The sequence below is a fragment of the Fusarium falciforme genome, chromosome 8 (assembly GCF_026873545.1).
Source record: "Fusarium falciforme chromosome 8, complete sequence".
In the NCBI taxonomy this organism is placed as follows: domain Eukaryota; kingdom Fungi; phylum Ascomycota; class Sordariomycetes; order Hypocreales; family Nectriaceae; genus Fusarium; species Fusarium falciforme.
Window position 1 is genome coordinate 2,285,306 of NC_070551.1, and position 15,976 is coordinate 2,301,281.

Below are 15,976 nucleotides of genomic sequence, written 5' to 3' on the forward strand. Positions count from 1 at the left end.
GGGACCCCCTGCTCTCAGCCGACCTACCACATGTTACAGATAGCCAAGGGCCGAATTACCACCTTTACCCCATCCCCATCTTCCATCCATCATCCATCCAAGTCGTCGCCCCAGCCTTCTAACCTCCCCGGGACCCCAGCCCCGGCCAAGTCCCTTTTTCCCACTTTCCAATCCCAGTATCAAGCCGCGGCGCAGGCACAGAGCGGCCGAGTACGTAAAGTGCTGTAGGTAATAGTTAGTTAGTCTCTGGCACTGTACTGTACCCTCTTGTGTAGGTACAGTAGTGGCAAGTGCTTCCTCTAACTGCTTCAAACCCCGTAATCTGGTGTCAAGTCAAGGAGTGGAGGCATACTCCATATCCAGTAGCATGCGAGAGATAGGGCTCCCAGGAACAGCAAAATACACTCACTTCCCCCGTATTTCCTGTGGTCTCCCCTCAAATTCGCCTCGTACACGATCCCGCCTGTCAACGCGCCTCATCTCACCCACACTCGTCGTCGACCATTCACCTCGATACCTCAGGTAGGTACCTACCCCTTCGCTCACCTTGTTCCGTGGACTCGCACCTACAGGTCTTGGCGTTAGCATTCACTGCCGCCTGGTATTTCTCGTTCAACATTCGCGCTTGATCTGCCCTGCCCCATCTCACCATCCCCATTCCACCCCATTCCGAATACTGTTGGATGCCCTCTGAATTCCCCTCTTCACAGTCATCGCGCAAACGTACTTGAAATGAGCAACGGTTTAATAAAGGGACAGTTTCCGAGATAGTGCGCATATTCACGAGCATGATAATTATACTCTTCTCTGGTCGACACCTCTGACACACTATCGCGTTCCGCCTCAAATTCACCGCATTACACCGCAAATCAATCGTCTTTGATTCGGCGCTTATAATATCTCTCATCGACCGTCGCCTCGCCTATATACTTTCGATTCGCACCTGCGGAGTCTGTCTCGAATCTCTGGCATCGCCTTGAACCGCCTCGTTTTACCCGCTCTGTCGCAAAAGACATTGGCCGCTCGCAGAAGGCGAACCAGCACAGATAGTTCGCCTGCCTCTCGCCGCGCCCTTCCCTTCGTCAACCGCTCGATTGCGTACCGTGGCTGTGTCTTCCGCCGACCGATCGATTCATCATTCTGCAGCATCGGCCCAGTCGAAATTGCCCTGGTCCGATACCTGCACTTGAGCGCCGCCCGCGACACCATCTCCGGCGCGAGATCCGACTCGCAAATATCACGACCTACCAAAAATCCCGAGCGAACCCGCCTTCCTGTGCCTCACGCTTCCCACCCCGTGAGGGGCCATGGCGAGTTGAACGACCGCCGTCGACGCGACAACTATGACCACGGCCACGCAGCACCAGCAGCACCAGCCATCACAACCACAATTTGGCTTCGTTGTCGACACATACGACCCGGATGAGGTTGTACCTCGAGGCAGCCCCCTCATGGCCCCGCTTCGTCCCAAGCTCGAACCCTCTCCGAGTCCTCCCCCAGATATTCCTCCAGCTCAAGTCAGTCTTAGTCCTACCTTCATCGACGGTCGCGACAAGTCTAATCGCCACAAGGTTCGCCCTACATCAGGGGATGCTGTCTTGGTAGCTTATCTCGGCAACGGGCGCGATCCGGATGTTGCCCGTCTTGCTGGAAGCGAAGGCCTGGCCGCCGAAGAAGAAAGCTTCGACGAGGAGCCGCGTCAAGAGAGGCCTGTTGACAATAGCACCATGAACCGACCTTCGCTTCGGCATCTTGCTGCAGATGCTCTTCAAGCTGCTTCGCTTGTCCCAATATCACCCTCAGCTCCTAGATCGATCGCCGATATAACTGGTCAATTATCCATTCACGATGAATCCCCAGCAGGAGGCACGCACGCAGCATATGTCTCTGCTCCTCGAGTCACCTCACCCCACCTTACCTCGAGCGGCCCGCTCCCTCCGCTTCATGGCGGATACGTCTCGCCCGGAGAGTCAAAAGAGTCTCTTCCGTCCCTCCGCTCAGCTTTGGGTGAAATTAGGGATCTTGGGCCTGGTCGTATACCCGAGAAGGACCTTGCAGCCCCTTCAGGGCCGGCTACATCCTTTCCTGCGTCATCCCCAGGCGGCAATCTTCATCGGTTCCCCTTATCCACTAACCTTCCATCATCTCCCGTTTCACCAGATGGCTTCCGGACTCTCTCCCCACACTCGACAGGCCCTTCAAGTATACACTTCCACGCTGCGAATAATACACATCCGCGCCCTGGGACCGACTACAGCAGTAGTAGCAACGCCGGCGAGACACCGAGCACCGATCATTCTGTCTCAACTCCCGCTACCTCTGTCTCTATTACCGACCGCATGAGCATTGACGGAATCACAAATCCACAGCCTACCACAGGAACGGGGGCATACGTCTGCAATTTTGCGGGATGCACAGCCTTGCCCTTTCAAACCCAGTATCTTCTCAATTCTCACGCCAACGTTCATTCATCCGCACGACCGCATTATTGCCCAGTGAAGGGGTGTCCGAGAAGCGAAGGGGGCAAAGGATTCAAGCGCAAAAACGAGATGATTAGGCATGGGTTGGTCCACGATTCCCCAGGCTATGTGTGCCCATTTTGTCCCGATAGGGAGCACAAGTACCCTCGTCCAGATAATCTACAACGGTATGTTCTCTCACACTGAGTTGACGTCTTGGTGATGCCCTGTGCCCTGAGCTTAAAACTAACTGGATACTCTTAGGCATGTTCGTGTTCATCACGTAGATAAAGACAAGGACGATCCGTTGCTGCGAGATGTACTCGCTCAACGACCAGACGGCCCTAATCGTGGTCGGAGAAGACGCGGACCGCCATCATAGCACTGGGATCCGAATGCCGTTCTCGATTGCCCGGGTTTTGCCCGTCTGAAGACAGACGAGTTTCTTATTCCCTTGCATTGTATGAGTATACGTTGATGATTCATGGACTGGATGAGCAACGACTTGCGGACGTTGCCGGAAGATCTCAAGGTGATGTGGGCGGAGGATTCAAGACAAGGCGTTAAGGATTTCAAATACCCGGTTGGGTCAGGTTTCATTGCTTTCGACCTTCATGGAGTATCATATTGGCGCCTAAGAGGCGTTGGATTGAGGTAGCACGTAGTATATTCCAAGCTTGACACGCACGATGTGATTTCCAACAGTCATCCTACCAATATGCAGTCTTTTTTGGTAACCCCGAGGACAACTAGTTTGTTGTAGCCACTACGCTCGGCCGTCATCTCCATAGATGCTGACCTCGTTATCATATATTTAGACAAGTTCCCAGCGGCCAATATTGACGGGTGCATCGCTATGGAGTTCTAGTTCAATGCATTCTCCGATCTGGCTTGTGCCCATAGTCTCAACCACTAGCCACATACCCTCCCGCTGTAGTCGAGCAGGCTCCATATCAAGTTCAGGGGTTCGCACCACTGACTTGAGTTCTTGATATTCGCCCTCGCCAGAAACCGCGATGGTGGTTCGCTCCGGAGCCCAGCCATGCACCACAGAGAGTCGAACCATTAGCGTGGACGAGGGCCGACTCCCAGGGTCTAGGTTTGTCTGGATAACGCTTCGTGCGGTCACACTCATACGGGTCAACCAGGACACTGAGAGCTGCGCCCGCCTGACCTCTTCCCCGTCTGACAGCTGGAACGGTGTCAAGGTCTTGCGTAGTCTTCCAGCAGCATCGGCAGGGACAGGTTCGAGTGTCACGGGCGTCATGGAAGAGATCCTGAGGGCAAAGTCGGCAAGTTGACCTGCATCGAATGTCGAGCACACCAGGGTGTACACTCCAGCATCGACGTGGGTGATATTTGCCACTGCGCAGCCCCTGCGATACTCGCCAGATGAACCTGTGATGTCCCGGGCCTTGAGCGTCTGAACTCGTTTCCCTTTGGCCCATACTAGGTCGATGTGGACATGAACGTCTTGTATGTCGGTTGAGAGCAGAATGGATAGAGGGCTCGCCTGGGCAAGCGACAGCTTGAATTGGGGGTTTGTTCCATATGTCGTGCATGCTGAGTTTCCACCTGCTGTTCGCCTGGTCCACGAGCCTGTAATCTCCTTTGTGTGCGTCATTGCGTCACCCGCCTCTTTGACCCTCAGCGGGTCTTGTGAGAAGAACGAAAGAGTGAGGGTATACTCTGGAAGCGGAAACTCGTGCTGGTCAATGACGATTGTGTATCGTTTCATCGAGCTTGCATCCAGGCGAGCCAGAGTCTGGGGCGAGTCCACGTATGGCCCCCGATATAGATCACCATCACTCACTTGCACTCTGTGACCATTGTTGTCGAAGATTAGGATGCTCATGAACCCGAGCTGTCCGGAGACGGCCGCCATAGTGTCGGTCCTGTTTCGAGCAATTTCCAACTCGGCATCCATAAAGTGACGGCTGACGAGAATCCAGACCTCGCCACCTTTGGGTGACTGTAGTGAATATTGGGGGTTGTGTACCAATGAGGAAGCCAACTTTGGAGATGGCATTTTCCAATTGAAGTGGTGATCCTGGCGTTGGGAGAAGCGCCCGGGATTCCAGTTCAGATACATGGACTCAAAATGTTGGACGACATCCTCAAGAGACATCCAGAATGAGCCGGCTGCGAGAAGAGAGTTTGCGGGCTCGGGGTCGGTCGGTTGTACGGCCGAATCGTCGGTAATGGAAGCGCGATAAGCACTTCCTCTCCAGACCGGGCCATTACACCAGGGATTCTTGACCAAGAGCCTTCGACTATCACCGGCGACGTCGAGATCCATGACGGCGTAGTCGTGTTCTCCAATCAAACCTAAAACGTCCTCCTCTTCAGATGAGATACGTCCCGTACCCAGAGTGACTACGACATCTTCAGAGTCGTGAGCAGCCTTGATTCTCTCCCACACTGAGTCAATATCAAGATCTTCCCTATGAAAACGTAAGTTGGGACTTCTTGGTGAGCTATTGGGAGGGGAGAAGAGATATAAGTAGTTGGAGATTAATGCTAACCTTTGAAGAAAGAGCTGTTCGGGAATCCATCCTGTGAGCACCCATAGATCGGTGCCCGAGTTACTCCCTGGGAAGTCATAGCCTCCTCTCACTTTGAGATAGGCCTTTTCTAAAAGTGCCGGCCAAATCAGTTGAGGGTTGCGTCGATCAACAACGTAAAGGGTTCGATCAGTGGTCGAAGCTGGGAGACGTTCATCAATCACGACACGACGGAAGCAACCGTTGAAGTGTAGCCGAAGAACGTATCTGCCAGAAGGAGAGAATTTGGGGACACCCTTGGCTTTGTCAAAGGGAAACAGGACGGATGACAGGACCTGGTGAAGCTGGTTAGCTGCAGTGAAAGACATGCAAGTTCAGCGACTTTACTGAGTTTCGACCAGTTAAGATGCGCATGGCAGCACATAGACTAGCAACGACAGAACAATCGGTGGTCATGTCTTGCACCAGATCGCAGCCATTTTCCGAGTTCATGAAGACCCAGCCATCTGTCCCGCCATCTTCATAAAGCTCTCGTGGGCGTTTCCACCCACCGAAAGTAGCAGCCTGCCTGGGTGATAGTGTGAAGGTGGATTCGTCACTGAATTCGGGTCAGCATCGTTCGGGTCTAGGGTGGTTGGAGACGCAGCCTTACGTGAAGGGCTCATCGCCCGAGGAGAGTGAAAAGTCTTTTTCAGTAGGCTCAGCCGACCAGGGAGGGAAGGAGTTGCCATGAAGCCGTGAGGTTCGCTGTAGGAGACTGGGCGGCTGTGTAGGTTGGTGACCGGTGATTGCGGCCTTGAGCCTCTCAGCCTGAGTGATGAGTTGCTGGCATTTCAGCCGCAGACGTGTGGCATCTCGTTTGGTAGCGGCCTCTCCAGCTGCTCGCATGTATAGATCAGCCGCTTGAATGGCATAATCGAGGGCCGCTTGGCCACTCGATGTTGCGATGAGAGACTCAGCAGCCTGGAATGGAGTTAGTCGGATGACGTTGGTGCTGGTGTAGTGGTAGGTTGTCGTAGAATGTACCCGATCACAGAAGCCGGGGGCCAGGCTAAATAAAAGCGACAAGTGCGGCTTACCTGAGCTCTCCTCTCCATCGCCGTTTTACTGAACCATGGCGTCCAGTTGCTCACAATACAAGCTAAGTCGACGTTTGAGCTGAGATCACGCTCGAGACTGGAGAACCCCGCGGTGGGGCAGTTCGCTCATTAGGAACTGGCAATGGCTGAGCTGCCGTGTTCATAGGCCCCTTTTTGTCCCCACCTGAGCTCCTTTCTTGAGAGGGTTCTCTTCCAACACAAACATAAGCTAGAGAGGACCACATGAACTCCTAGTTACGGAGCATTTTGTCTCGCATTATGCAATAAGTATGTACTTAGGAGGCAGTCTGAGGTCATACAGACTAAAACCCATGTGATCCTGGCCCAAGGTAAGGAGCAACTCAAACCTCAACGTCATGGATCAACATAGGACAGTTCGGTGATTCTCGGTGGACGACGAAAATGCAAAGGCTCCTTACATCATTCTTAGTTTGAGGTTGAGCCGCATCCGTATTCCCTCTGAGCGAGATGCACCGTTGTATGGCGTTTCCACAACCGCGGGTTCACCCCTCTAAGCCACTAACCGAGGTACCTATTGCGGGCCAGTCACGGGCGGGACGGGCCCCCGATTTGCCGAAACCGGTGCCAGATGAACCTCGGCCCCGGACCGGTCGCGGACCGCCCTATCTTTTGATAATGATGCCAGGACCCAGGTGAACATCAAGTCTAAGCTCGCGACATACACTGGTGCCAACTGTGCCTCTTCGTCAATCGAGGAAACACGTTCACCTGTCGCCTGCTTCAAGAAAAGCTTCATCACCGATCGTCATGGCTGCGCAGTCGAAGCCTACAATTTCCCCCTGGGGCCGCGCCGTGGCCGGGGCGACTGGTGCTGTTCTCGCCAACGCGCTGGTATACCCTCTCGACATGTAAGTCGATTTTCTGCCCCAAGCTCGTCGCCTCAACTAACACCATCTCTGCGCAGCGTCAAGACTCGCCTTCAAGTCCAGGTCCGTTCCGATGCTACTAAGGGCTCTACCGACGCCGACGAACAACATTACAAGTCCACCTGGGATGCGATTTCGCGCATCACGGCCGAAGACGGAGTGAAGGGACTCTACGCTGGCATGAATGGTGCCCTGCTTGGTGTCGCGTCAACCAATTTTGCCTACTTCTACTGGTACACTATCGTCAGGACTCTGTACTTCAAGTCGCGCGGGTCAGACGTGCATCCTTCAACAATCGTGGAGCTTGCGCTGGGAGCCGTCGCTGGCGCCATCGCTCAGATTTTCACCATCCCTGTCGCCGTGGTGACGACACGTCAGCAGACAGCCACGAAGGAGGATCGAAAGGGCCTCCTCGCAACAGCGCGCGAGGTCATCGATGGCCCAGACGGTGTGTCGGGTCTGTGGCGAGGCCTGAAGGCGAGTCTCGTGCTTGTCGTCAATCCCGCCATCACCTACGGTGCCTATGAACGACTCAAGGATACCTTCTTCCCAGGCAAGACCACCTTGCGGCCAGCCGAAGCATTTCGTAAGTTTGCAGTTTAGACGCACCAAAGAGTTTCCATCTAACCCATCTGCAGTCCTTGGTGCCATGTCCAAGGCTTTGGCAACGATTGCCACACAGCCGCTCATTGTAGCCAAGGTCGGCCTTCAATCTAAGCCACCTCCCGCTCGCAATGGCAAGCCTTTCGGCAGTTTCGTGGAGGTGATGAAGTTCATTATCCAGCACGAGGGTGTCTTGGGCCTCTTCAAGGGCATTGGCCCTCAGATTTTGAAGGGATTCCTCGTGCAGGGTATCCTGATGACTACAAAGGAGAGGTGAGTATCATGATTGCTCTTGTTCATACGGAAGCTAACCTCATCTTCACACAGAGTGGAACTCATGTTTATTCTCTTCATCCGTTATCTCAAGTCTCTCCGCTTCAGTAAGCTGAGAAAGACTGCAGAAGCAACAGCTGCTTCCGCAACTGCGGTGGCGCACAGCGTCGCGGCCAAGCCGGTGACCACCACGAACTGAATAACAGGACCAGGGATGGTATTGGTGTTTGGGAGAATGGGCTTGGGAATAGAAACGAATGGTTGTATTTATTTCACTTGCTTCAAAAGAACGGGAGCAATGACCGTCCACTTGGATAGCGGAGAAGCACTTATTGAATTGCCCGCCACCTTTCTAGATTTTTTTGAGCGATAGCCAGCCTTTGAATGCCCAGTATAGGAGAACTAGACCAGAGCTTTTCAATGTGATGATCTTTATTCAATAAACCTAGTTGCTCTCGCCATATAACAACGATGACCTGAACCTCAGACTGCATGCAGACCCACCAGGCATGGGTAGCCTCAGGCATGCACACTCAGACACTCATGTGAGCAGGGCACGCAGGGCAACTCAACCCACCTTATGTCAGCAACCTGCCCCACAACTCTTTCCGTCTAGGGCTTGTCATCAAGAAATCGCACACAAATCTGCCTTTCACTTCGCAACTCCGTGATCCGTCTCCGTCCGACACAGGGAAACTACAGCAGCAATGGCGAGTACGTGCAAACTGGGAATGAAGATGCTGGTCAATACTTGAATCGCTGACACTTTGCAGAGTCCAAGAACTCCTCGCAGCACAACCAGTCGCGCAAGGCGCACCGGAACGGGTACATTCTCAAATTCCGACTCGACGATGCGTTCATAGCTGACCCCCGGACAGTATCAAGAAGCCCAAGACTTCTCGTTACCCCTCGCTGAAGGGCACTGACCCCAAGTTCCGACGAAACCACCGACATGCTCTTCACGGCAACATGAAGGCCCTGGTATGCCCACCACTCCGACCGAAGTCGAAAATATCCGTGCGAGGCAGCGAGCTAACAACCCTAACAGAAGGAGGTCAAGGAGGGCAAGCGCGAGAGTGCTTAAAATGTCGACAAAGGAAATCGGAGGCCTCATATTGGAACGATCCCAAGGCTCGGTTACGGTACACACACGATAGAACCTACGCAAATGGACGAAGGAAATACCATGCGGTTAGCCTGTTGAAAAGGTGGTTGATGCGAACATGTCCCGGCGAATAGCGTTGTGATGGTCCCGAGCCGACGGTGTTACTATGTTTCCACGAACATGGAGGTAGACGAGACGGCATGGATTCGTCTGAACTACTGAGCCCAAGCACTGGTGCAATCCCGTGGTGAATTTTTCCGTGATATCTTGTTGATTCCGTCTTTTTGCGCTTGCCGTTGCCAATTTATGACCAGGTTCGCGGGCGGTATCAGATGGTTCCGGGGCTGGTTCATACCCTGCTCTCGCTTCCACCGTCCGTCATCCAAGAACCACAATCATGAAACATCCGCTTAATTGTCCAGGATGAACGGCCGGGGTCTCTAGTTCGTCGTAAAGTTTAGGTACTCCGTACATCCGCAATAAATGCCAAATTTAGTATTGCCGACTTCTAAAAAACATCCAAGCCTTTGGCGATGACCCTTATCGAATACAAGGCCGGGTTGTTGAATCCATTCTTGGCCCCCCTGTCTCTGTTTCAGTCGAGGACTGCCGACAAGCCCCCGCTGCCACGTCTTCGAAAGCCTCAGGCAACAACTTTCATTGGCCACGGCTTGGTTTGGCGTCGGTTCGCTTGGCCCTTGAGCGGGCACCACCCCCTTAGGTAAGCACAGGGGCTGAGGCCTTCAATAGTCCAGACGAACACGAACAGCCTCTGCTCCGACATCCCACTGTCCTTTGACGATATTATCGCTAGAGGACGCCGGTCCGTACTTTACAGCGGCGGGATTTAATAAGGATATCTGTGGCCTGCCTGGAAGCAGACTTCGTCCCTTCTTTGCCCACCTGCATCGTTTAACTCGGTATGAGTCTCCCCCTCTCCCTTCCCGACGGGCGCCTCTAAGTCGTACCAGACTGGCGGGCCTTCCCAACAGGGTGGCCCTTTGACAACCTACCGAGCCAACCCTCTTTGCTAACCTCACACGCAGCGCTGCTCTTCGCCGGCAGAAATGCCATAATTTGCTGCCTTACTTCAAGTCCAAACTCCTTTGAGGTCAGCCGGTCACTGCAGGAGTCGAGACACGATTCTTGTGTAACATCTTTGCTTGCCGCCGTCATCCACGAGTCTGCGCGCAACACCTTTTTTCGCACCGATCTCCCGCCGAGACCTTTCCGCTTCGATAATGCTCAACATGTCTGGAAACCACGTCATTGGAAACAGAAACAGCACGCCCGAGGCCAATACCGCCTCGACCCTGCGACCTCCCTCCTCCAGAGCCGTTGGCTCTGGCCATTCGCTTCGCGCATCTGCCGATATGGCTGCTCTCACCGGCCCATCGCCGGCCAGTCGCATCCGGCCCTCGTCGGACTTCTATGGCCAGGCCCAGCAGAGCCTGGGCCCAGGCAACTCGGAGTCCGATTCGCAGGACAAGATTGCGCAGCAGTGGATCGCCGACATTGACCAGTACGAGACTACACTCGAGGAGATGGCTGCTGCCACCTTGGACCAGGATTTCAAGGACGAGCTCAGCGCCATTGAGCAATGGTTCCGCGTCTTGAGCGAGGCGGAGCGCACTGCCGCCTTGTATGCTCTCTTGCAGCAGACAACCCAGGTCCAGATCCGCTTCTTCATTCAGGTCCTCCAGCAGATGGGGAAGAACCATCCCATGTCAGGGGTCCTCTCCCCTGCAAGCTTCGACAAAGGTTTGTTTGATACCACGTCACCCGAATTGCGTCTCGACTGACCTTGAACGCCATGATAGACCCTATGTCGAATCGCCTTAGCGATGCCATGAATAAGCTGAATGTAGATTCCGCCCGCAATTCCATGTCGCGTAACTCGGTTATCGCGCCGTCTAACAAGCGACATTCGGGCCTGGACCCATCTACCATTAGCGCCATGTTTCCCGATGCTGCTGCTGCCATTGCTACCGAGAAGGCCAAGTTCACCCAGCAGACGGGTAACCCCCCGTCTTCGAATCGCAACAGCGCTGCCCTGGATCCCCGCTCATCGATGGCTGCTCCGTCCATCAGCGCACCTCAGGACAACCGTGACGCTGGTCCTGTCAGCTCTCCTTCGCCTTGGAACAGCACTGGCAATGCAGATCAGCCAAGCGCCAAGGGTTCGTCCACCCAGGCTCCCATGGGCCAGTTTGTGCAGCCGGCACCGTCGAGTGGCCTTCGATCCCCCCGTCCTCAGCTGTCAAGCAACAACACAATCCAGAGCACGACGCTCACTGCGCCCGAGAAGAACCCTGCGGATCTGCCGCTGCTCTCCCCATACAATGCCAGCAGTGGCAACTGGGCTTCGATGGTGAACACGCCTATGACTGGTACCTTCAACACCGCCAACACCGGTGGAACACAAGCGGATATGGTTGCCAATGCTACTGCCATGAAGCTTGCAGCCCTTTCTACGGTCAACAACCGATTTGCATTGGATGACGTTCGCAAATACCGTCGCACTAGATCCAACGACGGTGCACCTGGAAATGCCCAGGCCCCGATCTCTGCTGGTCCTCAGCCTGGAATTAACCTTCCCAGCGCCAACGTCGTTATGATCAATGAACACGGCCAAGTCCTTAGCCGGGAGCAGCTCATGGCCCTCCAGGCCCAGCAGAGCATGAACTTGGGTGGCCAGCGCTCGAGACCCAGCTCTCCTGGACTTGCCTTGCAGACCGGATTGCCCCATATGGCTCCATTTACTTCGCCGCAGAACAACGGTTTCCTGAGCGCTTATGACGGAGCTTCACCGCTGATGAGCAATGGTCTACAGGCTGTCAACCTGGGAGGACTGAGTGTGAGCGGTCACGAAGGCTACTTGTCGGATCACTCGGATATGGTCCGCGGACGATCCCCTCGTGGACGACGAGGCAGCTCTAAACCTCCAGAGGATCCGACCGACCCAACTCTCTTGCAGGACATCCCAAGCTGGCTTCGTAGCCTCCGTCTTCACAAGTACACCGACAACCTGAAGGATATGAAGTGGACGGAGCTCATTGAGTTGGACGACAAGGCTTTGGAAGAGCGCGGTGTTAACGCTCTTGGAGCGCGCCGAAAGATGCTCAAGGTCTTTGATCAGGTCAAGGGTAAGTGCTTTCCAGAACATGCAGGATCGAAGTCATGAACTAACCCGCATTGTAGAAGCCAAGGCCGACGGAAAACTAGGCTAGGACCACTGGAACCAGGCATGCAAATACGGAGACCTGCAAAAAATCAATGTGCTTTGGCCATCTTCTTTACAATATTGGGTGTTTTGTGGATTCCGCGGCTTCATACGGACTGTGGCGCGCGTGAATAGGTGGACGGTTGTACTCGGATCAACTCTTATTTTGAACCATGAAAACTACGAGTTTCCACGAGCGATTATGTAGTAGATAGTAACGTCTTTTGTTTAATTCTGAAATTGTTTCAATGTTCAAATTCCGGTCTCAGACCTTTTGCTTAGTTCACATGACGTCCTCGTTGAGCTTGGGAGCTGGTGGAGGATCAGGTCCTCACGTGCTTGCTAGCTGAGCCACAGCTTACCGCCACAATATAGCCACACGTTGTGTCCCAGGGCTGCAAACATCTTTCACTTCAGTGCAAACCTTGAGAACAACCTTTCGCTTCCGCCACAAAGTTCGAAAATCATATCACTACTGGTTTTGAATGGCTGCATCTATGAATCAGGACTTCATGGAGAGGTTGCTAATGACTTCAAAAAGCAATAATATGGGCTCTCATACTAACGGTTAGTAGGCAAGAGAGTGATGCTTCGGACGCGGACTCCGATTTGGAGGAGTTGGAGGGCGATATTGCCAAGTTCGACGAGTCTGTTCGAGAATTCCTGGCGACCCAACGCGATGAAGTTGTTCCCTCAGGTGCGACTCGCGCGGGTTATCGCGGAAGAGGAGCTCGAGGCCCGCGAAAAGCTGCAAAACCTCGAGGAGATATCACGGCACGTCTGTCCAAAGTGAACCAGGCCTTTCTTAGTGGCGACTACTCTCGCGCTCTGGATCTCGTATTCGAAGTGATCCGAATCAATGCAGAGACTCATCAAGCATGGACAACCTTGTCATCCATCTTTCGGGAACAAGGCGACTTGAGCAAGGCCCTGTCGGCCATGGTCTATGCTGCTCATCTTCGACCCAAGGATGTCAGCGGTTGGCTCCAGTGTGCATCTTTTGCGTTGGATACAATTGGAGATGATGAGGCAGGAAATCTCAATACAGCAAGGCTCTGCTATTCCGCTGCGCTGAGAGCTGATCACACGAATATCGATGCCAGACTTGGCAAGGGCTTGGTCTGTCATAGGCAAGGTCATCTCGCGGCCGCGATTTCTGATTACAAAACTGTCCTCAAGCACCGCCCCTACGATCTAGAGATCGTTAGGAAGCTTGCAGAGGCATGCTTGGACAACAAACAAGCCGATACGGCTGTCCCCAGCGCGATCGCCGCTTACAAGCGGTTCTTTGACCATGAGAAATCAGATCCTTCAGCTGGCATGCAAGCCCCTTGGCACGATATCGGGATTTACGTGGATCTTTTTGCTGCAACTGGCCGCTATCAAGACGCCATTTATCAAGCCAAGTCATTATCCAGGTGGCTGCTGGGTCGCGATACCGAGACTTTTTGGGACAACTGGCAGTCAGACGACCGTGAGTGGGACGGAGATGATGAACGACGACTCTATGTTTCAGAGTATACAGCCGGAGCCTGGAGTCCCGAACTCTATGGTCAATCGTTTCCATGGGATCTCCGTGCTCGACTGGCCATCTATAGATTTCGCCTTGGTGACGAAGATGAGGCCATGGTGAGTAATGTCGTTATTGGGCTGAGTGAGATGCTGACATGGCTCAACAGAGACATCTATGGTGGTTTGATCCTATGCTAGAACACACAAAGGAGTTTGCTAGCGATTTCCCCTTCATGGCCTTTGATATGGCTGAAGAACTGGCCCACCGAGGCCATACTCCCCTCGCTATCTCATACTACCAAATTCTACGAGATCTGCCAGGAGACCCTGACGCAACTATCCTACTACAGTTGGGACGGTGCCATTCGGCGATGGGGGAGAACGCAACTGCAGAGGAATACTTTCTCGCTGCCATCGACGCTGACGAAGACCAGATTGATGCCCGTATTGAGCTAGCCAACATGTATGAAAAGGCCAGAGAGGATGAAGAGGCCTTGATTCTTGCTGCCGAGGCACTAGCTCTCAGGGAAGCACGAGACCAAAATCTTGACGGTGACCAACACCAAGCAGCAGTGCCTGCCCAGCAAAATCGGCGGGTCCCGCGTCGAACCGGGGCTGTGCCTCGGAGGACGGATGCATCTGGTAGACGTCTTATTCCGCGAAGATACAGACCGAAGCGACTAGCAGGCGCCGATAAGCGTCGTCAAGAGGAGCAAGCTCGCGCTGTGAAGCTGGCTGAGCAGTATGAGGTTGTCCAAGACCTGCGGAAACAGATACGAGAAGGTCGGAACGACCTCATCCCTGCTTGGATGGCATCCTCTAAAGAGCTTGTGGACGACTTCCGATCACTAAAGAAGTTCTACACCTGGGACAAATACCTGCATTTCCTCGGCCCGAAAAGTCTCCAACAGAATGAAGCGGATAAGCCACAGACGGAACTGGCTCAGATGTACGAAAGACTTGCAAGAAGTAAGTCCTGGCTGCCTGTGACAAAATCGAGACCATTAGGTACAGGACACTGATCTTGTATGCAGCTCTTGCTCCCCATCCTGGGCACGAGGGCCGTGAGGCGGGAACATCGGAACTCGATGCTCATCAGGGAATTTCCTTCAACAACTGGCTATATCTGTTCCTCGACTATGCTATTGGACTGGCCATCGCACACCGACGTGACGAGGCATATCAAGTTTGCGAGGCAGCTCGGGACTCTACAGCTTTCCAGGCGCCAGAACATGGCTTCATGATCTACGTCGCCTGGAGTGGTAAGTGAATGATAAAACTGTCTGGGTTGAGGTTGCTAATATGATTAGTTTGTGCTATCTACACAAGTGACGAGGAACGATGTGTGGCAACAGCCCGCCAGTTGATGAGGGAGGGTGCAATGTCCGACTCGTATCGAATGTTTGCCCTTCTTTCGAATCTTTGCCAGTCTCCTGTTTCTTGGTACACTTCAGGACCGGCCCAGAAGTATCTGCTTCGGCAGATCAAAGCAATGGATGATGCCCACACAGAGAGTGTGGCAAGGGCGGCTGCAGGCGAAGGTACAGAGGTAGCCCTTGATGCTTGTGTTCTCATGCTTTATGGGCACATTCTGTTCACCTCTACGAGTTACACATACGCACTTGGTATAGCCCGAACTTCGAAAATAAAAGGATACAGACTAACGTTTCCTTGCAGGCTACTTTCTCCGTTCTCGTGCATTGGATCCTGATAATTCGATGGTCAACCTCAGCCTGGGTTTGGCGTATGTTCATTACGGTCTCAAGCGTCAATCCACCAATCGTCAATACCTGCTTCTGCAAGGGCAGTCCTTCTTGTCACGATACGCCGAACTCGGATCAATGGACCAAGGGGAAAACAACGGCTTCACCAAAGCCGAGGCATATTACAACATTGGGCGTTTGTACCAACTCTTGGGTATTAACTACCTGGCGCTTGAATACTACTCGAAGGCAAAAAAAGTGTCTCGCGACAGACCAGGAAATGATGGTACCACTGGTGAGCTGGAGGCCATCATGTTGAGCAACGAGTTGATTTCGTTGCTCATCAATCAGAACAACTCGAAGGCTTTGGCTCTACTCAAGGCAAAGATCAGGCTATGAAGGCTTTAATGTGAAATTCTTACTAGCGTTGCTACCTATTTAGGTTTAAGAAATTCGATACCCAGTTTGACAGATGATTACATTATCCCAAGAAACGTTTGACTCGCTCATTAGCTTCCTCTGTTTGAAAGCTTCGAGAAACAAAATGAATTAAAGTCTTGGTATCCAATCAACAACCCTCAAATGATGACTACCTCTATTTTTTACT

At 53.2% G+C, this 15,976-nt stretch overlaps 6 protein-coding genes across 6 annotated transcripts; 5 read left to right on the forward strand and 1 right to left on the reverse strand.

Annotated features, from left to right (window-relative positions):
• Positions 1-1,343: 1,343 nt before the first annotated feature.
• Positions 1,344-2,841, forward strand: NCS54_01053800 (Hypothetical protein; the record flags this gene model as incomplete). The annotated part of the gene is made up of 2 exons (XM_053155842.1): positions 1,344-2,647; positions 2,724-2,841. The coding sequence occupies 2 exons, from the start codon at positions 1,344-1,346 to the stop codon at positions 2,839-2,841; spliced, it is 1,422 nt and encodes a 473-aa protein (XP_053011817.1).
• A 432-nt stretch (positions 2,842-3,273) lies between these two features.
• NCS54_01053900 (Calpain catalytic domain-containing protein) lies at positions 3,274-6,060 on the reverse strand (the record flags this gene model as incomplete). Its single annotated transcript, XM_053155843.1, has 5 exons — positions 3,274-4,903; positions 4,985-5,298; positions 5,351-5,561; positions 5,616-5,926; positions 6,043-6,060. The coding sequence occupies 5 exons, from the start codon at positions 6,058-6,060 to the stop codon at positions 3,274-3,276; spliced, it is 2,484 nt and encodes an 827-aa protein (XP_053011818.1).
• Positions 6,061-6,831: 771 nt separating this feature from the next.
• Positions 6,832-8,025, forward strand: NCS54_01054000 (Hypothetical protein; the record flags this gene model as incomplete). Its single annotated transcript, XM_053155844.1, has 4 exons — positions 6,832-6,932; positions 6,989-7,536; positions 7,589-7,826; positions 7,881-8,025. The coding sequence occupies 4 exons, from the start codon at positions 6,832-6,834 to the stop codon at positions 8,023-8,025; spliced, it is 1,032 nt and encodes a 343-aa protein (XP_053011819.1).
• Positions 8,026-8,533: 508 nt separating this feature from the next.
• Positions 8,534-8,910, forward strand: NCS54_01054100 (60S ribosomal protein L29; the record flags this gene model as incomplete). The annotated part of the gene is made up of 4 exons (XM_053155845.1): positions 8,534-8,540; positions 8,600-8,651; positions 8,705-8,807; positions 8,875-8,910. 4 exons carry the CDS (start codon positions 8,534-8,536, stop codon positions 8,908-8,910), a joined length of 198 nt encoding a protein of 65 aa, XP_053011820.1.
• Positions 8,911-10,172: 1,262 nt separating this feature from the next.
• On the forward strand, positions 10,173-12,161 carry NCS54_01054200 (RNA-binding protein VTS1; the record flags this gene model as incomplete). The annotated part of the gene is made up of 3 exons (XM_053155846.1): positions 10,173-10,692; positions 10,752-12,077; positions 12,133-12,161. The coding sequence occupies 3 exons, from the start codon at positions 10,173-10,175 to the stop codon at positions 12,159-12,161; spliced, it is 1,875 nt and encodes a 624-aa protein (XP_053011821.1).
• A 478-nt stretch (positions 12,162-12,639) lies between these two features.
• Positions 12,640-15,768, forward strand: NCS54_01054300 (Hypothetical protein; the record flags this gene model as incomplete). The annotated part of the gene is made up of 6 exons (XM_053155847.1): positions 12,640-12,674; positions 12,730-13,783; positions 13,834-14,635; positions 14,701-14,928; positions 14,977-15,291; positions 15,344-15,768. The coding sequence occupies 6 exons, from the start codon at positions 12,640-12,642 to the stop codon at positions 15,766-15,768; spliced, it is 2,859 nt and encodes a 952-aa protein (XP_053011822.1).
• Between the last annotated feature and the right edge of the window lie 208 nt (positions 15,769-15,976).